The sequence below is a fragment of the Bactrocera oleae genome, chromosome 5 (assembly GCF_042242935.1).
Source record: "Bactrocera oleae isolate idBacOlea1 chromosome 5, idBacOlea1, whole genome shotgun sequence".
NCBI classification, from domain to species: domain Eukaryota; kingdom Metazoa; phylum Arthropoda; class Insecta; order Diptera; family Tephritidae; genus Bactrocera; species Bactrocera oleae.
Window position 1 is genome coordinate 23093836 of NC_091539.1, and position 18692 is coordinate 23112527.

General features: G+C 40.4%; 1 protein-coding gene across 1 annotated transcript; it reads right to left on the reverse strand.

Annotated features, from left to right (window-relative positions):
• Positions 1-228: 228 nt before the first annotated feature.
• Positions 229-18244, reverse strand: SerRS-m (Seryl-tRNA synthetase, mitochondrial). The gene is made up of 3 exons (XM_070110795.1): positions 17349-18244; positions 523-892; positions 229-460 (listed from the first exon to the last, which is right to left on the reverse strand). The coding sequence occupies exons 1-3, from the start codon at positions 18119-18121 to the stop codon at positions 350-352; spliced, it is 1254 nt and encodes a 417-aa protein (XP_069966896.1). The 5' UTR covers positions 18122-18244; the 3' UTR covers positions 229-349.
• Positions 18245-18692: the final 448 nt, after the last annotated feature.

Consider the following 18692-nt stretch of genomic DNA (forward strand, 5'->3'; position numbering starts at 1 on the left):
AGTAGCATCTCTAGTGAAAATGAAGTTGACTTTTTACTTACCGATCCAAACAGAGTTAAATCCTCAAAATAATCTGGTAACATAGGACCGGCTGTTGTGGGAATTTACTGTAAGCGTCTCTTTCACTTCCCCTAGTTTTGGCTTTATATCAAACAAAGTTACACTTTAAGCGCAAGACAAACCCAGCTGTGAAAACAACTCAGAAGAAATTGCAAATAATCGCAATAATTATAATTGGAGTGTAAACAAAATTTATTGACTTTTAACATAAGTTTTACACAATAGCAGTTTGCCTATATGTGAAATTATGATATTATTTCCAACATGATTGATTATAAAAACGTCTTCTTTAAAAATGCTTAATAAGTTTTAAAGATGGAACTACTTTGTTGCGAGCCAATAATGGATTGGTTAAAATATTTCGAAGCTCTTCAGGTATGCATAACACCCCATTTTCAATCTGTAAATTAAATTTATTATAATTTAATGTTTTTCCAAAACATAATCCATAAAATGTATCACCTTATTTGACTCAATCAGAGCAATAAGCAGTCTTGGTATCGCAGCCGCTGTTCCATTTACAGTGTGCGTATATTTCAATATCCCGTCTTTCGTCTTATACTTTATATTAAGACGTTTAGCTTGATAGTCTGTACAGTTACTACAGCTTGAAATTTCTCCCCACATTTGCCGCCCGGGCAACCACGCCTCAATATCGTATTTTTGGAATGCTGAAGCTCCCAGTTCGTTTGGTGGCATATCAAGAACGCGGAATTTTAAATTTAACTGCTTATATAAAAGCATTTCAATATCCCTAAAACTTTCCAATACTGTTTCTGACTGCTTTTCCGAACATACTGTAAACATTTCGACTTTAGTGAATTGATGTACCCTTGGAGAAAGTAAAAAATTAATAGTAAAACTTTATAATTTTTTGTTCATAACATATCTATACTACCATACACCAATCCATTTAGATACAATTTTGTGAATTTATTTGTTGAACTTCGTTTAGTAAGCTTTACGCAGTTCCTTCGTATACACAAACGCTATTTAGAGACATTTAGACTACCTATTTCGATTAACGTCTATTTACTAGATAATTTGGGAATTATTGTCGTTCGTAACTGTGTCGTTGCATTTGTTCGTTGCGGCGTTTTTCAATTCCCGTCTATCTGTATATCATACAAATATTTGATGATGTTTCAATTGCCCTACGCCGTCATACTGACAACTCTCGATAAGTATTAAATAAAACAAGTAAGGAAGGGCTAAGTTCGGATGTAACCGAACATTTTATACTCTCGCAAAGTCAAATGGTATACTCGTTTGAGATTTCTTTGTGGATTGACTGATATTTTCGGTAGAAGGTCAACTATAGGCACTGGGGTCCACATATTTAGTACTTAGGGGCTTGAACAGTTTTGAGTCGATTTAGACAATTTTTGGTCACAAGGTGGCATACTTTAAACGTATTATTCACGCAAAGTTTTACCCCGATATAATCATCGTTGCTTGATATGCAGTGGAAAGTGAAAGAATCAGATGGAATTGAAAATGGTGTTATATGGGAAATAGGCGTGGTTGTAGTCCGATTTCGCCCATTTTCGTACTATAACATAGTACTTTTCGTACTAAAACATTTGCTCCTAGTGAATTTGGTTATTATAGCTTTAGTGGTTTAGTAGATATGCACATTAAGCTTATTAGGGGCGAGACCACGCCCACGCAAATTTTAACTGCAGATGCCCCTCCCTAATGTGATCCTGTGTACCAAATAACACTATTGTATCTTATTGCGGAGCTTAGTTATGGCAATTTATTTGTTTTTGATTAATGGCGTTTTGTGGGCGTGGCAGTGGTTCGATTACGCCCATCTGCAATGCCAACCGTCTCACGGTACCAAGAAACATGTCTACCAAGTTTCATAAAGATACCTCAATTTTTACTCAAGTTAGACCTTGCACGGACGGACGGACGGACGGACGGACAGACAGTCACCCGGATTTCAACTCGTCTCTTCATCCTGATCATTTATATATACATAACCTAACTTAACTTAGGTGATACAAACAACCGTTAGGTGAACAAAACTATTATACTCTGTAGCAACAGGTTGCGAGAGTATAAAAATATTATGTATGAAAAATCCCATGGTATAATCGAACTCTTGTCAGAACACCATCAAGAATCCTATTTCATTTGGACATTTGATTACTTGTTGAACCTAGAACTCCTACAATGCGTATCTAATATCCACTTCGGCGGAATCAATTAAACGATTAATATTGGTTTTTATATCTACATATTCCCCCATTTAACTCTGAATTAAACAACAAACGAAATATATGATTGTTCAATTTACAAAAAAAACAAGCAAGTAAAAAATGCATCCAAATGCCTAAAATGAGATCAAGTGTGACAGGGATTATTCAATTACGTTTCTATAACACTTGTCAACCAAAAAACAGTAATTTGTGAGAAGCTTACTTAATTTTTTCATTGTACTATTTCCTGGACGAGGTAACTTTTACATCAATACCACATAACCGACGTGATAAGGAGAACAATTGGCTATTTAACAATCCAGTAATCGAACTCAAGAGTGAGTTACAATGTAGACGATTTATCGAGAAATCCGTTACAATTAGTGTAAGAAGTGATATTGTCAAATAAATTCCCAAGGAGATAATTATTTGAAAATGAACATGTTTTGCGATTTGAATATTCCATAATTAAAAAGGGAGCTGGACCAACGTGGTTCGGCGACAAATGGATTAAAAACGGAAAAAACAAATAGATGCATTATAAAGACGATATGGTAGTGAACACATGGAGCAGATTTGCCAAAGTCAATGAATCTCTGCAGGAGTTTTCTACAGAGACTGAGAGGTTAGCACACTTAGCTTACGCACATAAATGCGAAACCGTTTCATATGCTCTAACACAGGAAACTGAACACTGTTTAGCAATCGAACATTTAAAGTTCATCAAGTATAAATAGAAGATCACACCTGGGCGCACCCAATTACTTGAAAAAGATGATAAAAAAATTTGCAGACAGTCTGGAAAAATTTACGGAAAGGCGTAAGTAAAGCTATGGTCTGAAGAAATGCTTCAATTGCGGAAAAAGTGGTCATATTGCGTGTAACTAACCAGTCCAATAATTCAGTTCGACGTAAACGCAAAGCTGAGGAAGATGAAGTAAATGTCAAATCCAACCAATCGTTAAACTAAAGCGAGCCAGCCAAAGGGGCTCGGGCTGGCTCGCGCAGGCAAAGGCCATGTAATCTACATTTCACAAATAAGCGGCAATACGAGTAAAGTTACCGTTAGTGGATTTGTAAACAGCGATAAGTGCATACTGACTGTGGATACGGGCGCATCACATTCCATAAATCGATCTGATGTGGTTAATAAAGAAGTAAGACCATGTTGCGTACTGCAACTGGAGAAGATACCCAAATTTTCGGAAGCTCAACGTATGAGTTCGTAATTTGAAAAGCAGCAGTGTTACATAATTTTATAGTGGCAGATACCGTCGAATCGAGGAATCAAAATTGACATGGAAAACAGGATTATGACCTCTACAAATATGGAAGTGCCTCTTATGTTCAGTTACGTTAATAAGTACAACTTTAGATGATTGATAATTACAGAGAGATATATGGAGATAATGAGACATAGATTCCATGGACGAAAACGAAATATCGAGCGAAATTCGAATGAACCGAGGAACTAGATGCAAACCATCAAAATACGGCTTAACAACTCCTTCTCATATATTCATCCATATTTGTCAAAAGACGATTCCAAACCAGGAAGAACCAAAGTTGGGAAACATTTTATTGCCACAGGTGCAAGACCCATCCGCCAAGCTCCTCGAAACGTTCCACTAGCAAAACGTGAAGTTATAAGCCAGACCACACGTGAAATGAGCGAAAGCGGTATAATCGAACTATCAGCGAGTCCATGGAGTTCACCTGAGGTAGTTGTGAAGAAAAAAGATGGGAACATGAGGTCTTGTGGGGGCTATAGAAGGGTGAATGATATAACGAAGAATGACAGTTATCCGCTCCCTAGAATCGATGACACTCTGGACTCATTATCAGGCACAAAATAATTCTCAACACTTGATTTGAAAAGTGGTTATTGACAAGTGAAGGTAAACAAAGAAGGCAAAAAAAAGACGGCTGTCAGCGTTGGAGATGGTCTATGGCAATTTACCGTAATTCTCTTTGGATTACACGGGTCAACACGAAATTTGACCTCGACTTTAAAGTGTAAAATTTCTTTACTTTAGGTCACAAATACACGGAAAAAAAATATGACCTTCAAAAGTTTGCTTTTGTGGTCAGGAAACTAACTAAACGAATTTTCTCAAAATCTGTGGTTTTAATATTTAATTTAAGATAGAACTACATAGGTAAATGTTCAAACATACCTTTGATGTCATTGCAAAAACAAAGTCCATCTTCTTTTGTGAAAAACGTTGAAAATGTCTCATGCCTAGTTCGCTGATCTGTTATATTAACATCATCAAGCAAATTCCACTGTTTTAACAGAGAGCTCTGCTTTATTTTTTGGTAAATTTATTCTCTCTCTAGGTCATCATAATCTTCTGTAGTAATAATATGGTATTTTGGTTGTTCTAGGGTAGGTAAAAACTCTTTATCGGAATTACTTTTATATGAACTCAGAGATGAGTTACTTTTTTGAGATAGATTCTTTGGTGGCTCAGGCACTGGTCGAGTCAGGTCATGTGGAATTGGAGCAGAAGAAGATGCAAGGTCAGGATATTCGACAGGTTTTGCATTTTTACCTCTACGTCGTTTACTCGGGTTAGTAATACAAAAGTAGCAATCATGGACATGGTTACTTTGTTCACGCCAAATTCTTGGTGTCGCAAACTTCATAGACCTTTTTTCACCTCGATACCAGCCTAAACTATAGAATTTAAATCAATTTCTATTACAGTAGATTCGCCGCTCAATTAAAAATCGCTCACCTTCCAAACATCTTTTACAATAACCACAAGCAACATGTGGAGTCCATGATTTATCTTGATTTCGAACAGTACAGTCAAAATATGCTTCATAAATTCACCACATATATAACAAAATGCATCAGCATCGTATTTACACTTTCTCGATGAAATTTTAACGTTTTCTGGATGTGTACGAAACACCTGATCGTTATTTATCACTTGAGTGCCATCTGGAGGCACTCTCTGAATATAAAAACTCCACTCCAATCTCGCAATATTTTTGAATGCATTAAAACTAATTAAATTTTTAAAAAATTGAATAAAGTGTATTATTATTATAACTATCGCAAAAGCAAACTTTATACCAAAAAAAAAGTATTTTCTTTTAATTTTTGTGTCTAAATAATCGAAAAATCATAGTATAAAGTTTAGGACAAACAACAATTATTTTTTTGTTGACCCGTGTTATGTAACGCTACCTTTGAGATACTTAAAAGGATTACACTGAAACCTACATGGTATACCTCGACGATATCATCGTGTTGGGTAAAAGCTTCGATGAAAAACTTGGAAGAGGTTTTCCAACGGGTAGCTAGCGTTGGTCTAAAGCTGAGCCCAAGGAAGTGTTCCCTTTTCAAAAAGGAAGTAAGCTACTTAGAACACAAAATGACAACAGAGGGCATTTGCACACCTAATGAAAAGATAGACAGTAAGATTGTCCCACTCCTAAAAATGTACATGAATTGCGGAGTTTCCTCGACCTGTGAAAAGCCGGTATCACTGCAGCAATGGAGGATCTTTTTTAGCGCCGTCGGAGATCTCGTGTAACTCAAAAAATTTTACTGTGTATTTTCAAAATATTTCCCATATAGTGTTGGAAAAAATACTAGAGATATCACCTTTATTTCCATATATTATAGCACAGATTTGCATATATTCGTCAGTACTGAACTGAACTGTAAACTAATGCAACCAAAAAGTACTTTAACTAAACAATCGTTATACTGTAAGTCTTTACATTGCGACAAAAAATTATGATTTTAAGTGCACGTGCTACGTACGAGCTGGAGAAATTAATAGGGACAAATTTAGTTATTTATTAGCTTGCACAGAAGAATAGTAAAGATAGCAATGAAATTTTCTGAAATTAAGAGCCGATTTATTGCCTCGTTGAAATTAAGAGCCGATTTATTGCCTCGTTGAAATTAACTGTACTACATAACAAGTAAAATTTTTTATATCGTTGTACGGAAAGTGAAAATATGAAATAATGGAATGCTCCAAAAATAAGGTCTGTAATGCCTTAATGCCGACTCGGGAAGCTGATCTAACTAGAAGAGGTGCAAGAAAAGTTCCATTTTTAAGCAAATCAAATGTAAAAAAGATAATTAAATTTTTTCAGAGGTACATGCTTCGTGGAAGTCGGAATAACATCCCGTGGTCGGATGAAACGAAAGTTAATTTATTTGGATTCGATAGCAAAACTTCTGTATGACGACCTCGAAATGCGGAATTTGACCTCCGATACACACGAAAAACAATTAAACACGGAGGCGGGTCAATAATGTTATGGGAATGCCTTTCGACGGCTGGAGTTGGCCCGATTTATTGGATACATGACAAAATGTGTTCAACAGATTATCTCAACATCCTTAATACTGTAATGTTGCCCTACACGGAGAAGCACATGCCGCTGAAATGGGAGTTCATGCATGACAACGACCCGAAACATGCTTCCAAACTGGTAAAATCGTGGATTTAGCGCAATGAAGTTGAAAAATAAGCACGAATTATGGAGAAAAGTCCAAGAATCATGATATGCAATAAGGGTCACGCTTTACACTAACTTTGTCAGCTCCATGCCGCAAAGATATTAGGAGGTGATTAAAATATAAGCAAGATAAACAAAATATTAGATTTGAATGGAAGAAGAGTAATAATTAAATAAAATAATAGGAAAAAATTAATTAATGTTTGTCCCTATTTTTATTTCCAGGCTAAAATACAAAATATATCTGTTTTCACTTTGCTAACTCGAATAATCCTTAAATAACCACTCAAATGTTAATTAACTATCAAAATGAACTATAACATTTGAATTATAATATTTTATTGTATATCGTTTAATTTACGCATGTAATTGAAAATTTTAAGCATACTCGTATCCCTTTGTCCATATTATATTTTTCAACACTGTATATGAATATAACCTGAATATTTCAAAACAATCGATATAGCAGTTTTTTAAATTCCCAAAAATCTACGTTTCTTTAGCCTACCAAACAGATTGGCATAGTTTCATTAAAGACCGAATCTAGAATGGAAAAAATACATATGTACATAACATACATATGTTTATTTGCAAAACACACACACGTATATAAATTACACACATATCGGATAATTGGTTTGTGAGATATAACATTTTGAGTGACAGAACATGTTTGCAAAATTTTTGTGCAAAAAAGAAAACGATGTTAAAACGTAATAAACGTCTTCGAATGTTGTTGTTGTTGTTGTAACGGTTATCTAGTCCCCGCGTGGATGATAACTGATAGTTTGGTTGTCGTCGAGGTCATCTAACGGGAGGCCCAAGAAACAGGCTGTCTCGACGGGGTCGGACCATAGGGAAAAGGGTGTTAGATGAGTTGGGTTTGTTGGGCATGCAAAGATGTGGTTAGTATCATGCGGAGCCTCATTGCTCACAGAACATATGTTTGGAATGTCGGAGTATATTCTAGATAAGTAGGAGTTCAACCAGCTACAATATCCAGAACGAAGTTGCGCGAGGGTCACTCTGGTTTCGCGAGGCAACTCGAGCTCTACGTCTGCTATGGGTGGTCGTTTGACTCCTAGTACGCCATTCACTGAGAGGGAGTCAATGAAGGTGTTAATGGCTGATGATTGATGAATGATTTCTACGAAAACACCCCAGCAGAAACTGCTTGGAGAGGAGCTCTTTATGTTCGTTAACAGGAAGTATAAGGGCCTCACTATGCAGGTGTTATATTGGGGATATAATCCGGAGTGCAGTGTTCTGACAAGTCTGAAACTTCTTTGTCTGCGTTGCACTACATCCAGGCGACCTGATGCATAGTTTAGGAGGCCGATTGCCTTGTATGTCGCCAGCAACGTTTCTATGTCTTTTCCCCAAGAGATGCCGGCAAGCGATTTGAGGATTTTGTTGCGGCTCTGTACTTTGGCAGTTATCGCGGTCGTGTGAGGAGTGAAGAAACACAGACTATCCAATGTGACGCCTAAAGTTTTAGGGTTATTAACTGTCGGAATTTTTGTGTCAGACTCCTTGCAGAGAAGAAGCGAGAAAGGTCGGAGAGGTAGCTGTTTACTTTTGAGCACATGCCATCGATTCCATTGCCCGACGTCAATATCGTGCAGTCATCAGCGTACGTGGACAAGGAAATTCCCGCTGGTGGTTGGGGGAGTTTGGAAATGCAGAAATTTAACAGTAGTGGGGAGAGGACACCGCCCTACGGAACCCCCTGTTTAATTGTTCTTTGGAGTTTTAATCTCGAAACAGTACGGATGAATGCCGACCGCTTAGGTAGATCATGGTCCACCGCTTCAGCCCTGGAGGGAGCGTAGATTGTTCGATGTCCTCAAGTAGCGTTGTGTGATTGGCTGTATCAAAAGCTTTTGACAAGTCCAACGCTATGAGGATTGTCCGTTCCCATGACAGTCGGGTCTACATAACCGGAACGGACCCGGATTTATTGCGGCCAAGGACTGTCAACTCAGCAGAATTCTGCCGCTACAACAACAACAAGATTGTCCTCTCGCAGGGTGGCTTCTGGTTTAGGCCATGAATTATCTGGGCGTTTATGACGCTAAGTTTTGTGGTGCTGCTGTGCACTTTTCGGAAGCCATACTGATGGTCTGCTACTCAGGTGGTGAGTGAATGTCGGGAGAAGCAAGGCCTCAAGTGTTTTCACTACTGGGGAAAGGAGTTATCGGGCGATAAGACTCTCCTTTGGTGGCGGGTTTCCCAGGTTTCAGTAGTGGGACCACTTTTCCGACTTTCCACACATCAGGTATTTGAAGAGTGGACATCGACAAGTTGAGAACCTTGGTGAGGTAGCTTACTCCCGTTGAGCCTAGATGTTTTAGCATCAGCATGCTTATTCCGTCTAGGCCAATGGATTTAGACGATTTGGCCTTTTTGATGACACTCTGAACCTCCCCATCGGTGAAAGTAAGTGGTGCGCAGTCTTTTGGCATTTTGCGCAGCTGTCGGGTAACACATCCTTTGGCCTGGTCGGTCGAAGCGTACAGGGTAAACTGCCGGCTAAAATAGCTCGCGCACTTCTTCGGGTCCGACGAGGCATGGCTATCGAATTGAATTTCAACCCGATCATGTCTCTTTTGGATTAGACAAGGCCTCGACAGTAGTCCAAAGCTTACTTACACCGGTAGAGAGGTAGCAGGGCTTCAGGTGATCTATCCATTTTGTCCGCTTATGATGGTTTACCATTTGCCGAATCTCCAAATTCAGATCCCTTATCCGGGGATCACAGGGATCGGCATGGCGTAAGGTGCTGCGCTCGTTTGCTAGTACTGCTGCTTCGGCTGGGAAATTAGGGCGGAGTTCCACGATTCTTCCAGCCGGTATGAAGCGAGCAGTAACAGCAGCGATCACCTTGCGGAATTGACACTCGCCAACGATGACGTCCGTAGGAGTGGGTAGTGCGGCGAAGGTGTTCTCGGTAAATTCTGTGAAGACGACCCAGTTAGCTTTGTTAAAGTTAATGAAGTTGCGGTTGTTCACAGAAATAAAGTCGGGAGGTTTCTCGATCGAGATAATTATGGGCAGCTGGTCTGATGCGAGAGTTAACATAGGTCGCCAGGTTATGCTATTTATCAGCACACCGCTAGCGATGGTAACATCCGGCGAGCTATTACAGGTGCCCATAGTTCTGGTAGCGGGTTCGTCATTCATTGTGCAGAATGTCGAATCTTCTATCTATCACCATATTAAATATCACGAGCATGACATCGCCTGACCGGAAAGGCCTCAACCTTTATCCCCCTCACAATCCTTACGTATAACATTGAAACCTGTACAACTAAGAAAATTTGAGCGGCTGCTTAACCTGGTTTCTTGAACCGCAGCTATCGATACGCGTTCTAGGCTCATGATTGCAACTATCTCCTCGATCTTGCTCTGGAGTCCATTGCAGTTCAACTGTAAGAGTCGGGTTTATCTAGGGTGATCCGGAGGTGCGTATAAGTGGCGGTTGTCGCACTGTGGTGTTGTTTGGCGACGCGACTTGATGGGGTTGCGGGAGCAGACTTCTACAGCACGAGGCAACATACGCCCACTCAAGTTTGGTTTGGTCAGACTGGAGTGGAGTGGAGGAGCAGAGCGCGGACTTGGTGCAGATTGCACAGCTGTTGAGGCGGGTGTCGCAGTTGTGCCCAGACAGCAGGAGACCACATAGCTTGTGGTCTACTCCCTATGTGTCTTAAGGCCTGAACAGGTCTTAAAATGGCTCCATGCATTGCATGTGTTGGACCTAACCGATGTGGAGTTTAGATGGAGCCCTTTCGGGTAAATGCAGCAGAAGAATTCCTCAACGCCCAGGTTGGACTCGATTTCAGCACAGGTCAGGAGGATACGAAGCAACCCTGCTGTTAGGAGTTAGTCTGAAAACCTTGCTGCTAGAAGTTGGTCTAAAGACCACAATCTTCAACTAAAACTTCCCGATCCAAACAAGTTTAGATCGCCGAAATATCTATATTAAATAAATGAACAGAAGCACGGTAATTCGCAGATCAATTCCCACAACATCCGGTTCTACCGGAATTGACCCGGATTTTATCCGGCCAAGGGCTGCTATTTCGGCGATCTAAACCTGTTTGGATCGGTAAGTGTTTGTTTAAGTTTTTCGTCATGAGAGCAGCAGGGTTGCTCCGTATCCTCTTAACCCGTGCTGGTATCGAGTCCAACCCGGGCCCCGAGGAATTCTTTTGCTGCATATGCGCTACAAGGCTCCATTCAAACTCCACCTCGGTTAGGTGCATCACATGCAATGGATGGAGCAATCTTAAGACCTGCTCAAGCCTTAAGATCCATAGGGAGGGGACCACGAATTACGTGGCACCATCCTGCCAACGCAATACTGCGACACCAGCCTTAACGGCTGTGCAGTCTCCACCATGTATTCGCACTGCAAGAAAGGACTTCCACGGCCCTAAGGAGCTCTAGGCAGCATGACTCCCAGCCTGACCAACTCCCCCCTCTACCTTCATCCCGCTCCAATCCTTGTGCGAGAACCTCTCAGCAACCCCTGGTTCCTCGCAACAGTCTGTTCCGTATGTCTGTCCGTAATACGTCGGAACGTCACATCAGTCAAGTGCAATTCTTGCACTGGCTGGTGTCACTTACACGTACCTCACTCACCCCCGGGATCACAACCGGACACCACCGACAAACGCGAATTCTACAATTTAACTGCAATGGACTCCAGAGCAAGATCGAGGAGATAGTTGCATTCATGAGCCGGGAGCGCGTATCGATAGCTGCGGTCCAAGAAACCAAGTTAAACAGCCGCTCAGATCTTCTGAGCTGTGCAGGTTTCAACGTTTTAGGTAAGGATCGCGAGCGAGATAATGGTGGAGGCCTAGCCTTCATATTGCATAACACCGTGCAATATCGTCTAATCGATGTTTACATCAGGAACACTATCCTTGAATGTCAGGGTATAGCTGTCCGGTCAGGAGATTTGAGCTCGAAATATTTAATATATACATCCCCCCAGTTACATGTTGCCCAACAGGATATCACCCGAACATAGATGCGCTACTTCGTGGTGAAAACCGTTTGGTACTATGCGACTTTAACGCGCATGACGACTTTTGGCATTCCTGCCTGTCAAACGATCGTAGGGGGATGGAGCTGGCGGAACAGATTGACGACTCGACATTCTTCACAATGAATGACGAAGGCCCCACTAGAATTATGGGCAGTTGTAATAGCTCGCCAGATATTACCATCGCTAGGGGTGGTCTGATAAATAGTATAACCTGGCGACCTATGCTAACTCTCGCATCAGACCATCTGCCCATAATTATCTCGATCGAGAAAGCTCCCGACTTTATTTCTGTGGACAACCGCACTTTTGTTAACTTTAACATAGCTAACTATGTCGGCTTTACAGAAATTACCAAGAACACCTTCGCCGTACTACCCACTCCTACGGACATCATCGTTAGAGAGCTTTAATTCCGCAAGGTGATCTACTACTGCTCGCTTCATACCGAAATGGAGCAAGGCCCTGTCAAATCCGAGAAGACATGACGATCGGGTTGAAATTCAATTCGATGGTCATGCCTCCGCGGACCCGAAGAAGTGCGCGAGCTATTTCAGCCGACAATTTACACTGCACCCTTCGACTGACAAGGCCAAACAACATGTTACCCGACGACTGCGCAAAATGCCAAAAGACTGCGCACCACTTACTTTCACCGTTGGGGAGGTTCAGAGTGCCATCAAAAAGGCGAAATCGTCTAAATCCATTGGCCCTGACGGAATAAGCGTGCTGATGCTAAAACACCTAGGCCCAACGGGAGTAAATTATCTCACCAAGGTCCTCAACCTGTCGATATCCACTCTTCAAATACCCGATGTGTGGAAAGTCGGAAGAGTGGTCCCACTACTGAAACCTGGGAAACCCGCCAACAAAGGGGAGTCTTATCGCCCGATAACTCTCCTGTTCCCAGTAGTGAAGACACTTGAGGCATTGTTACTCCCGTCATTCACACCCCACCTGAGCTTAGCAGATCATCAGCATGGCTTCCGTAAAGTGCACAGTACCACCACAGCACTTAGCGTCATAAACGCCCAGATAGTTCATGGCCTGAACCAGAAGCCACCCTGCGAGAGGACGATCCTCGTAGCGTTGGACTTGTCAAAAGCTTTTGACACAGTCAATCACACAACGCTACTTGAGGACCTAAAACAATCAACGCTCCCTCCAGGGCTGAAGCGGTGGACTATGAACTACCTGAGCGGTCGGCATACATCCGTACTGTTTCGAGGTCAAACTCCAAACTTTGGAAAATTAAACAGGGGGTTCCGCAGGGCGGTTTCCTCTCCCCACTACTGTTTAATTTTTATAATTCGAAACTCCCCCAGCCACCAGCGGGAATTTCAGTGACCTCGTACGCTGATGACTGTACGATGTTGACGTCGGGAAATGGAATCGATGGCATGTGTTCAAAAGTAAACAAGTACCTCTCCGAGGTCACTTTGGACAGTCTGTGCTCTTTCACTCCTCACACGACCGCGATAACTGCCAAAGTACAGAGCCGCAACAAAATCCTCAAGTCGCTTGACGGCAGCTCTTGGCGAAAAGACAAAAAACAGTTGTTGGCAACATACAAGGCAATCGCCCCAATATGGTCGCCTGGATGCTGTTACACGCAGAAGAAGAAGCTTCAGAGCTGTAAGAACACTGCACTCCGAACTATCACGGGATGCCTCTTGATGTCTCCAATCGAACACCTACATAGTGAGGCCCGTATGCTTCCGGTTAAGGAACACAACGAACTCTTCTCCAAGCAGTTTCTACTGGGGTGTTTTCGTAGAAACCACCCCTGTAGTCGCCTGACTGTAGCGGAGCCGCCTCCTAGGAACATCAAGAGGTATTTCCTTGACTACGTCGACGACATTAGACAGTACGCCGACCGGACTTCGGACGCAACGAACTTCAGACAGGCACTGACCGCCATTCACAGTGGAGCCATCAACACCTTCACAGACTCCCTCTCAGTGAATGGCGTAATAGGAGTCAAACCACCACCCATAGCAGACATAGAGCTCGAGTTGCCTCGCGAAACCAGAGTGACCCTCGCGCAACTTCGTTCCGGATACTGTAGCAGGTTAAACTCCTACTTATCCAGAATAGACCCTGACATACTAAACACATGTCCTGCGTGCAATGAGTCTCCGCATGACACTAACCACCTCTTTGCATGCCCAACAAACCCCACCCATCTAACACCCTTCTCCCCATGGTCCGACCCCGTCGAAACAGCTCGTTTCCTGGGCCTCCCGTTAGATGACCTCGACAACGAATCTGGAATTTATCACCCAAACGGGGACTAGGTAACCGTTACAACAACAACAACCGACAAGGCCAAAGGATGTGTTACCCAACGGCTGTCCAAAATGCCAAAAAACTGCGCCCCACTTACTTTCACCGATGGGGAGGTTCAGAGTGCCATCAATCAAGGCCAAATCGTCCGACTCCATTGGCCCAGACGGAATAAGCATGCTGATGCTCAAACATCTAACTCGACGGGAGTAAGCTACCTCACCAAGGTCCTCAACTTGTCGATGATCACTCTTCAAATACCCGATGTGTGGAAAGTCGGAAGAGTGGTCCCACTACTGAAGCCTGGGAAAGCCGCCAACAAAGGGGAGTCTTATCGTACGATAACTCTCCTTTCCCCAGTAGTGAAGACATTTGAGGCCTTGTTACTCTCGACGTTCACACACCACCTTAGCCTAGCAGAACATCAGCATGGCTTCCGGAAAGTGCACAGCACCACCACAGCACTCAGCGTCATAAACGCCCAGATAGTTCATGGCCTAAACCAGAAGTCACCCTGCGAGAGGACGATCCTCGTAGTGTTGGACATGTCGAAAGCCTTCGACACAGTCAATCACACAACGCTACTTGAGGACATCGAACAATCTACGCTCCGGCATTCATCCGTACTGTTTGGAGGTCAAAACTGCAAACTGAGAAGAATCAAACAGGGGGTTCCACAGGGTGGTGTCCTCTCCCATATACTGTTTAACTTCTACATCTCGAAACTCCCCCAACCACCAGAGGGAATTTCCGTGACCTCGTACGCTGATAACTGCACGATATTGACGTCGGGCAATGGAATCGATGGCATGTGCTCAAAAGTAAACAGCTATCTCTCCAATCTTTCTCGCTTCTTCTCTGCAAGGACTCTGACACTCTCCCCTACTAAATCCACAGCGACCATATTTGCGAACTGGACGAAGGAGTACTGACTGGATCTAAACATTTCAGTCGATGGTACCAAAATAAGCGTAAGCAACCCTAAAATTTTAGGCGTTACACTAGACAGCCTTTGCTCCTTCACTCCTCACACGATCGCGATAACTGCCAAAGTACAGAGCCACAACAAAATCCTCAAATCGCTTGCCGGCAGCTCTTGGGGAAAAGACAAAGAAACGTTGTAGTAACATACAAGGCAATCGGCCAGCCGGTCATAAACTACGCCTCACTGATATGGTCGCCTGGATGTAGTGAAACGCAGACGAAAAAGCTTCAGACGTGTCAAAATTCTGCATTCCGGACGATTACAGGATGCTTCTCGATATCTACTGAAGAACTACACTCCAAGCAGTTTCTACTGAGATGTGTTTGCAGAAACCATCCGAGCAGTCGGTTGTTTGAAGCGGAGCGGTTTCCTAGGAATATCAAGAGGTCTTTCCTTTATTATGTCGAGGACATTGAACAGAACCCATCCAGACTTCCCACGCAACTAACTTTAGACATACTTGACCGCCATTTACAGTGGAGCCCTCAACACCTTCACCGACTCCGTCTCAGTGAATGGCGTACTGGGAGACAAACCACCACCCATCGCAGATGAAGAGGTCGAGAAACTAGTGACTCTTCCGGAAATTCGTCCTGGATACTGCAGCAGATTAAGCTCCTAGTTATATTCAATATATGTCTTGCGTTCAATGAATCCTCTCTACCGTTAGATGACACACTACCGTTAGATGACTTCCATGACAACCAACCGGAACCTCACCACTTAAGCTGGAACTAGATAACCGCTACAACAACAACAGTAAGCTGCACAAACCCCATTCTAAGAGGAACTGTTACACCCATTGCAGCATAATAAAAGGTAAATTAGCATTTAATGTGGTCTGTTATCCAATAGTAACTTACTTAATTTTTACTTAAAAATTTTAACATGTGCCTCAATTATAACTACATACAATAACACGTACAATCAATAAGTAATTCCGGTAAATGTATAGTTTAGGTCCCGCAATGAAGGAGGCCGCGAAAATTACAAATCCGTGAGCGGAAAGTGAATTTTTTTTAATAATTTATGTATACTTTGCACATACTTTTCGAGTAACTTATTTGTTTTTTTTTTTTTTTGTTGTAGCGGCAAAGTTCTGATCAGATGTCTAAAAACGTGAATAGTTAGTGGATATACAAGTGAAAAATATAAGTGTATAATTCATTTTAAATCAAAAAAATACGTACTTTAAATAGTTGAAATTATAAATTTTAAACGTAAATATTTAAAAAAGTTTCCCGCGGCTATATCTATACATATTATGGGTCGGCTTTAGAATAACGTCCCACGCTTTCGGGGATAAAATGGCTATGGGAGATCCTCCAGATCAAGAATATATATAGATATAGCCGCGGGAAACCTATGGTTTTCGAGATATTTGGGTTTAAAGTTCAAAATTTCGACTATTTAAAGTACTTATTTTTTCGTTGTAGAATGAATTTTACACTTATATTTTTAACTTTTATATCCACTAACACTTCACTAATTCGTTTTTACACATTTTTTTTATATTATATCATAAAAAATAATTTTAATTCTACAATTTTTGTGATTTTCACAATAACAAGATGGTTGCAAAATGTCAAATAACCAGTGTTACCTTATCGACATATTTTGTAAGTGAACTGAAAGAAATGAAAACAGATTATACCCCAATTAAAATTTGTTGAAATTCCACTCATTTTTAAAATAAAAACTTGAATCATAACTTTTATAATTTATCCTTTGCTCAATTTAAGCACAACTCACTAAACGCGTTTGAATTTAATTTGGAAATGGAAAAAACGAAACGGTACTTTTCTTCAAAAGTAACAGTATTAATATCCGTTAAAGAGCATTGATGTTAAGGATTATGTTATACCCTCTATGACAATATTACTTTTTCGCGTAGAACTCCTTTTTGCGTTTTTTTCCATATTATTCATCTGGACAACCTGATCTATCCGCCCATACTCTTTTTATTTTTATTCTAAAGCCTACCCCGGATTTGTAATCTTCGCGCAAAATAAGATGATTTAAATAGATATTTAATTTTCGGGACTTCCTTCGTTAAGGGACCTAAACTATAATTTTACCGTAATTCCTTGATTACATACATATATACATATGTAATGTCATTAGATAAGAACATTTCCAATTCAACAGCACTAAAACTGATAAATTGAAATAATTATATTATAAATATTTTTGCAATAATGAAATAATTCTGAAATTAAATCCAAAAAAGAAATTGAATATGTTTAAAAGTTAATTTTTATACCTGTAAATCCCTTTTTCTTCATTTAATCCCGATGTTTCTGCACGGTAACATCTACTCACAGCAGCAATTTTCAGTGGCAAGCTTTGTTCTTCAATAACTTGATCAGAAAATAAACCTGCTAGTGCCATTTCGGATGTACCAGACAAACATTCTTCAGAGTCAATTTTATAAACTTGAGTACGGTTTCCTTCTGTTTGCATGCCACATCCATTAATAATGTTACTTGGTAAGATATCGGGGACAGATATAAGCTTGAATTCATTCTTCTTTAGGTATGACGTTGTGTATCTCACTAAAGACTGTTCTAAACTCGCTAGATCACCCATTAAGTAGTAGCTTTTATGGCCTGCGAAATGCCCTAAATGCTCCATTCTTAATACATTCAAATACTTACATACGTCAGAAAATGGTTCTGCTTTGGCGGGTGCTAAGTTATTATTATATACTTCATACCCTTCTTCACCATAATCAACCAAACGGGAATGTGTAGCATTGGGAAGCTTTCCAAGTTCAAATTCAATCCTTCGTTGTAGCTCTATATCATTCGGACTTTTTTGCAGTTGTTTAAGTAGGGTTTTTATAACTGGTACATTATTTGTATGCTTCCTTAGCAAAATGTTGTTCTCAATATCGCGCAGAAAAATGTCGTTCAGATAATAGCTTGAGAATAATCTTTTATGCTTGTTTTTGGTCCATACAGCTCTATAATTACAAAATATTTCAGAAACTACTGGCCGTGAAAATTCGTATAAAAGTATTTTAGTTCCCGCCATCAATAAACCAAGTGCCTTACTAAGGCTTACTAGATTAATAAGATTAGAAATAATCACATAACATTCGTAACAATTCTAGCTAGACATCTCCACAGTATATCAGTATCGATCAGTGTTACCAACTCGAATATTAAAAAATACTTGTTTGTGACTTTAAAAGTAGGTCGATTTCACTACGTATGATTTAAGAATTACGTAGATCTACCAACTTTTTTTTCGAGGTTGTTAAAGATTCCTTTCGAAGATCTAATACTCGTAATTGATTTCTTTAATAAAAAAAAATATATTTTAATAACTATTTTAAAAAAACTAACAAGAATAAACTAAATTATGAATTTTTACAATAAAAATATTAACAAATTGTCGGTTGAACATTATTACATATTAGAGTTATTAAATTATTTTTATTAAATATGGTATTAAATTTTATAAAAATTATTAAATTTTTTTATATCAATACAATCCTGTTTTTGTTTTTCTTTTAAAGAATACATATTTTGGTTGAATAATTTATAGGCTGACGAACCGTATCTAGAGAAGTCGAAAATTGATTTAATATATCCCAAATAAC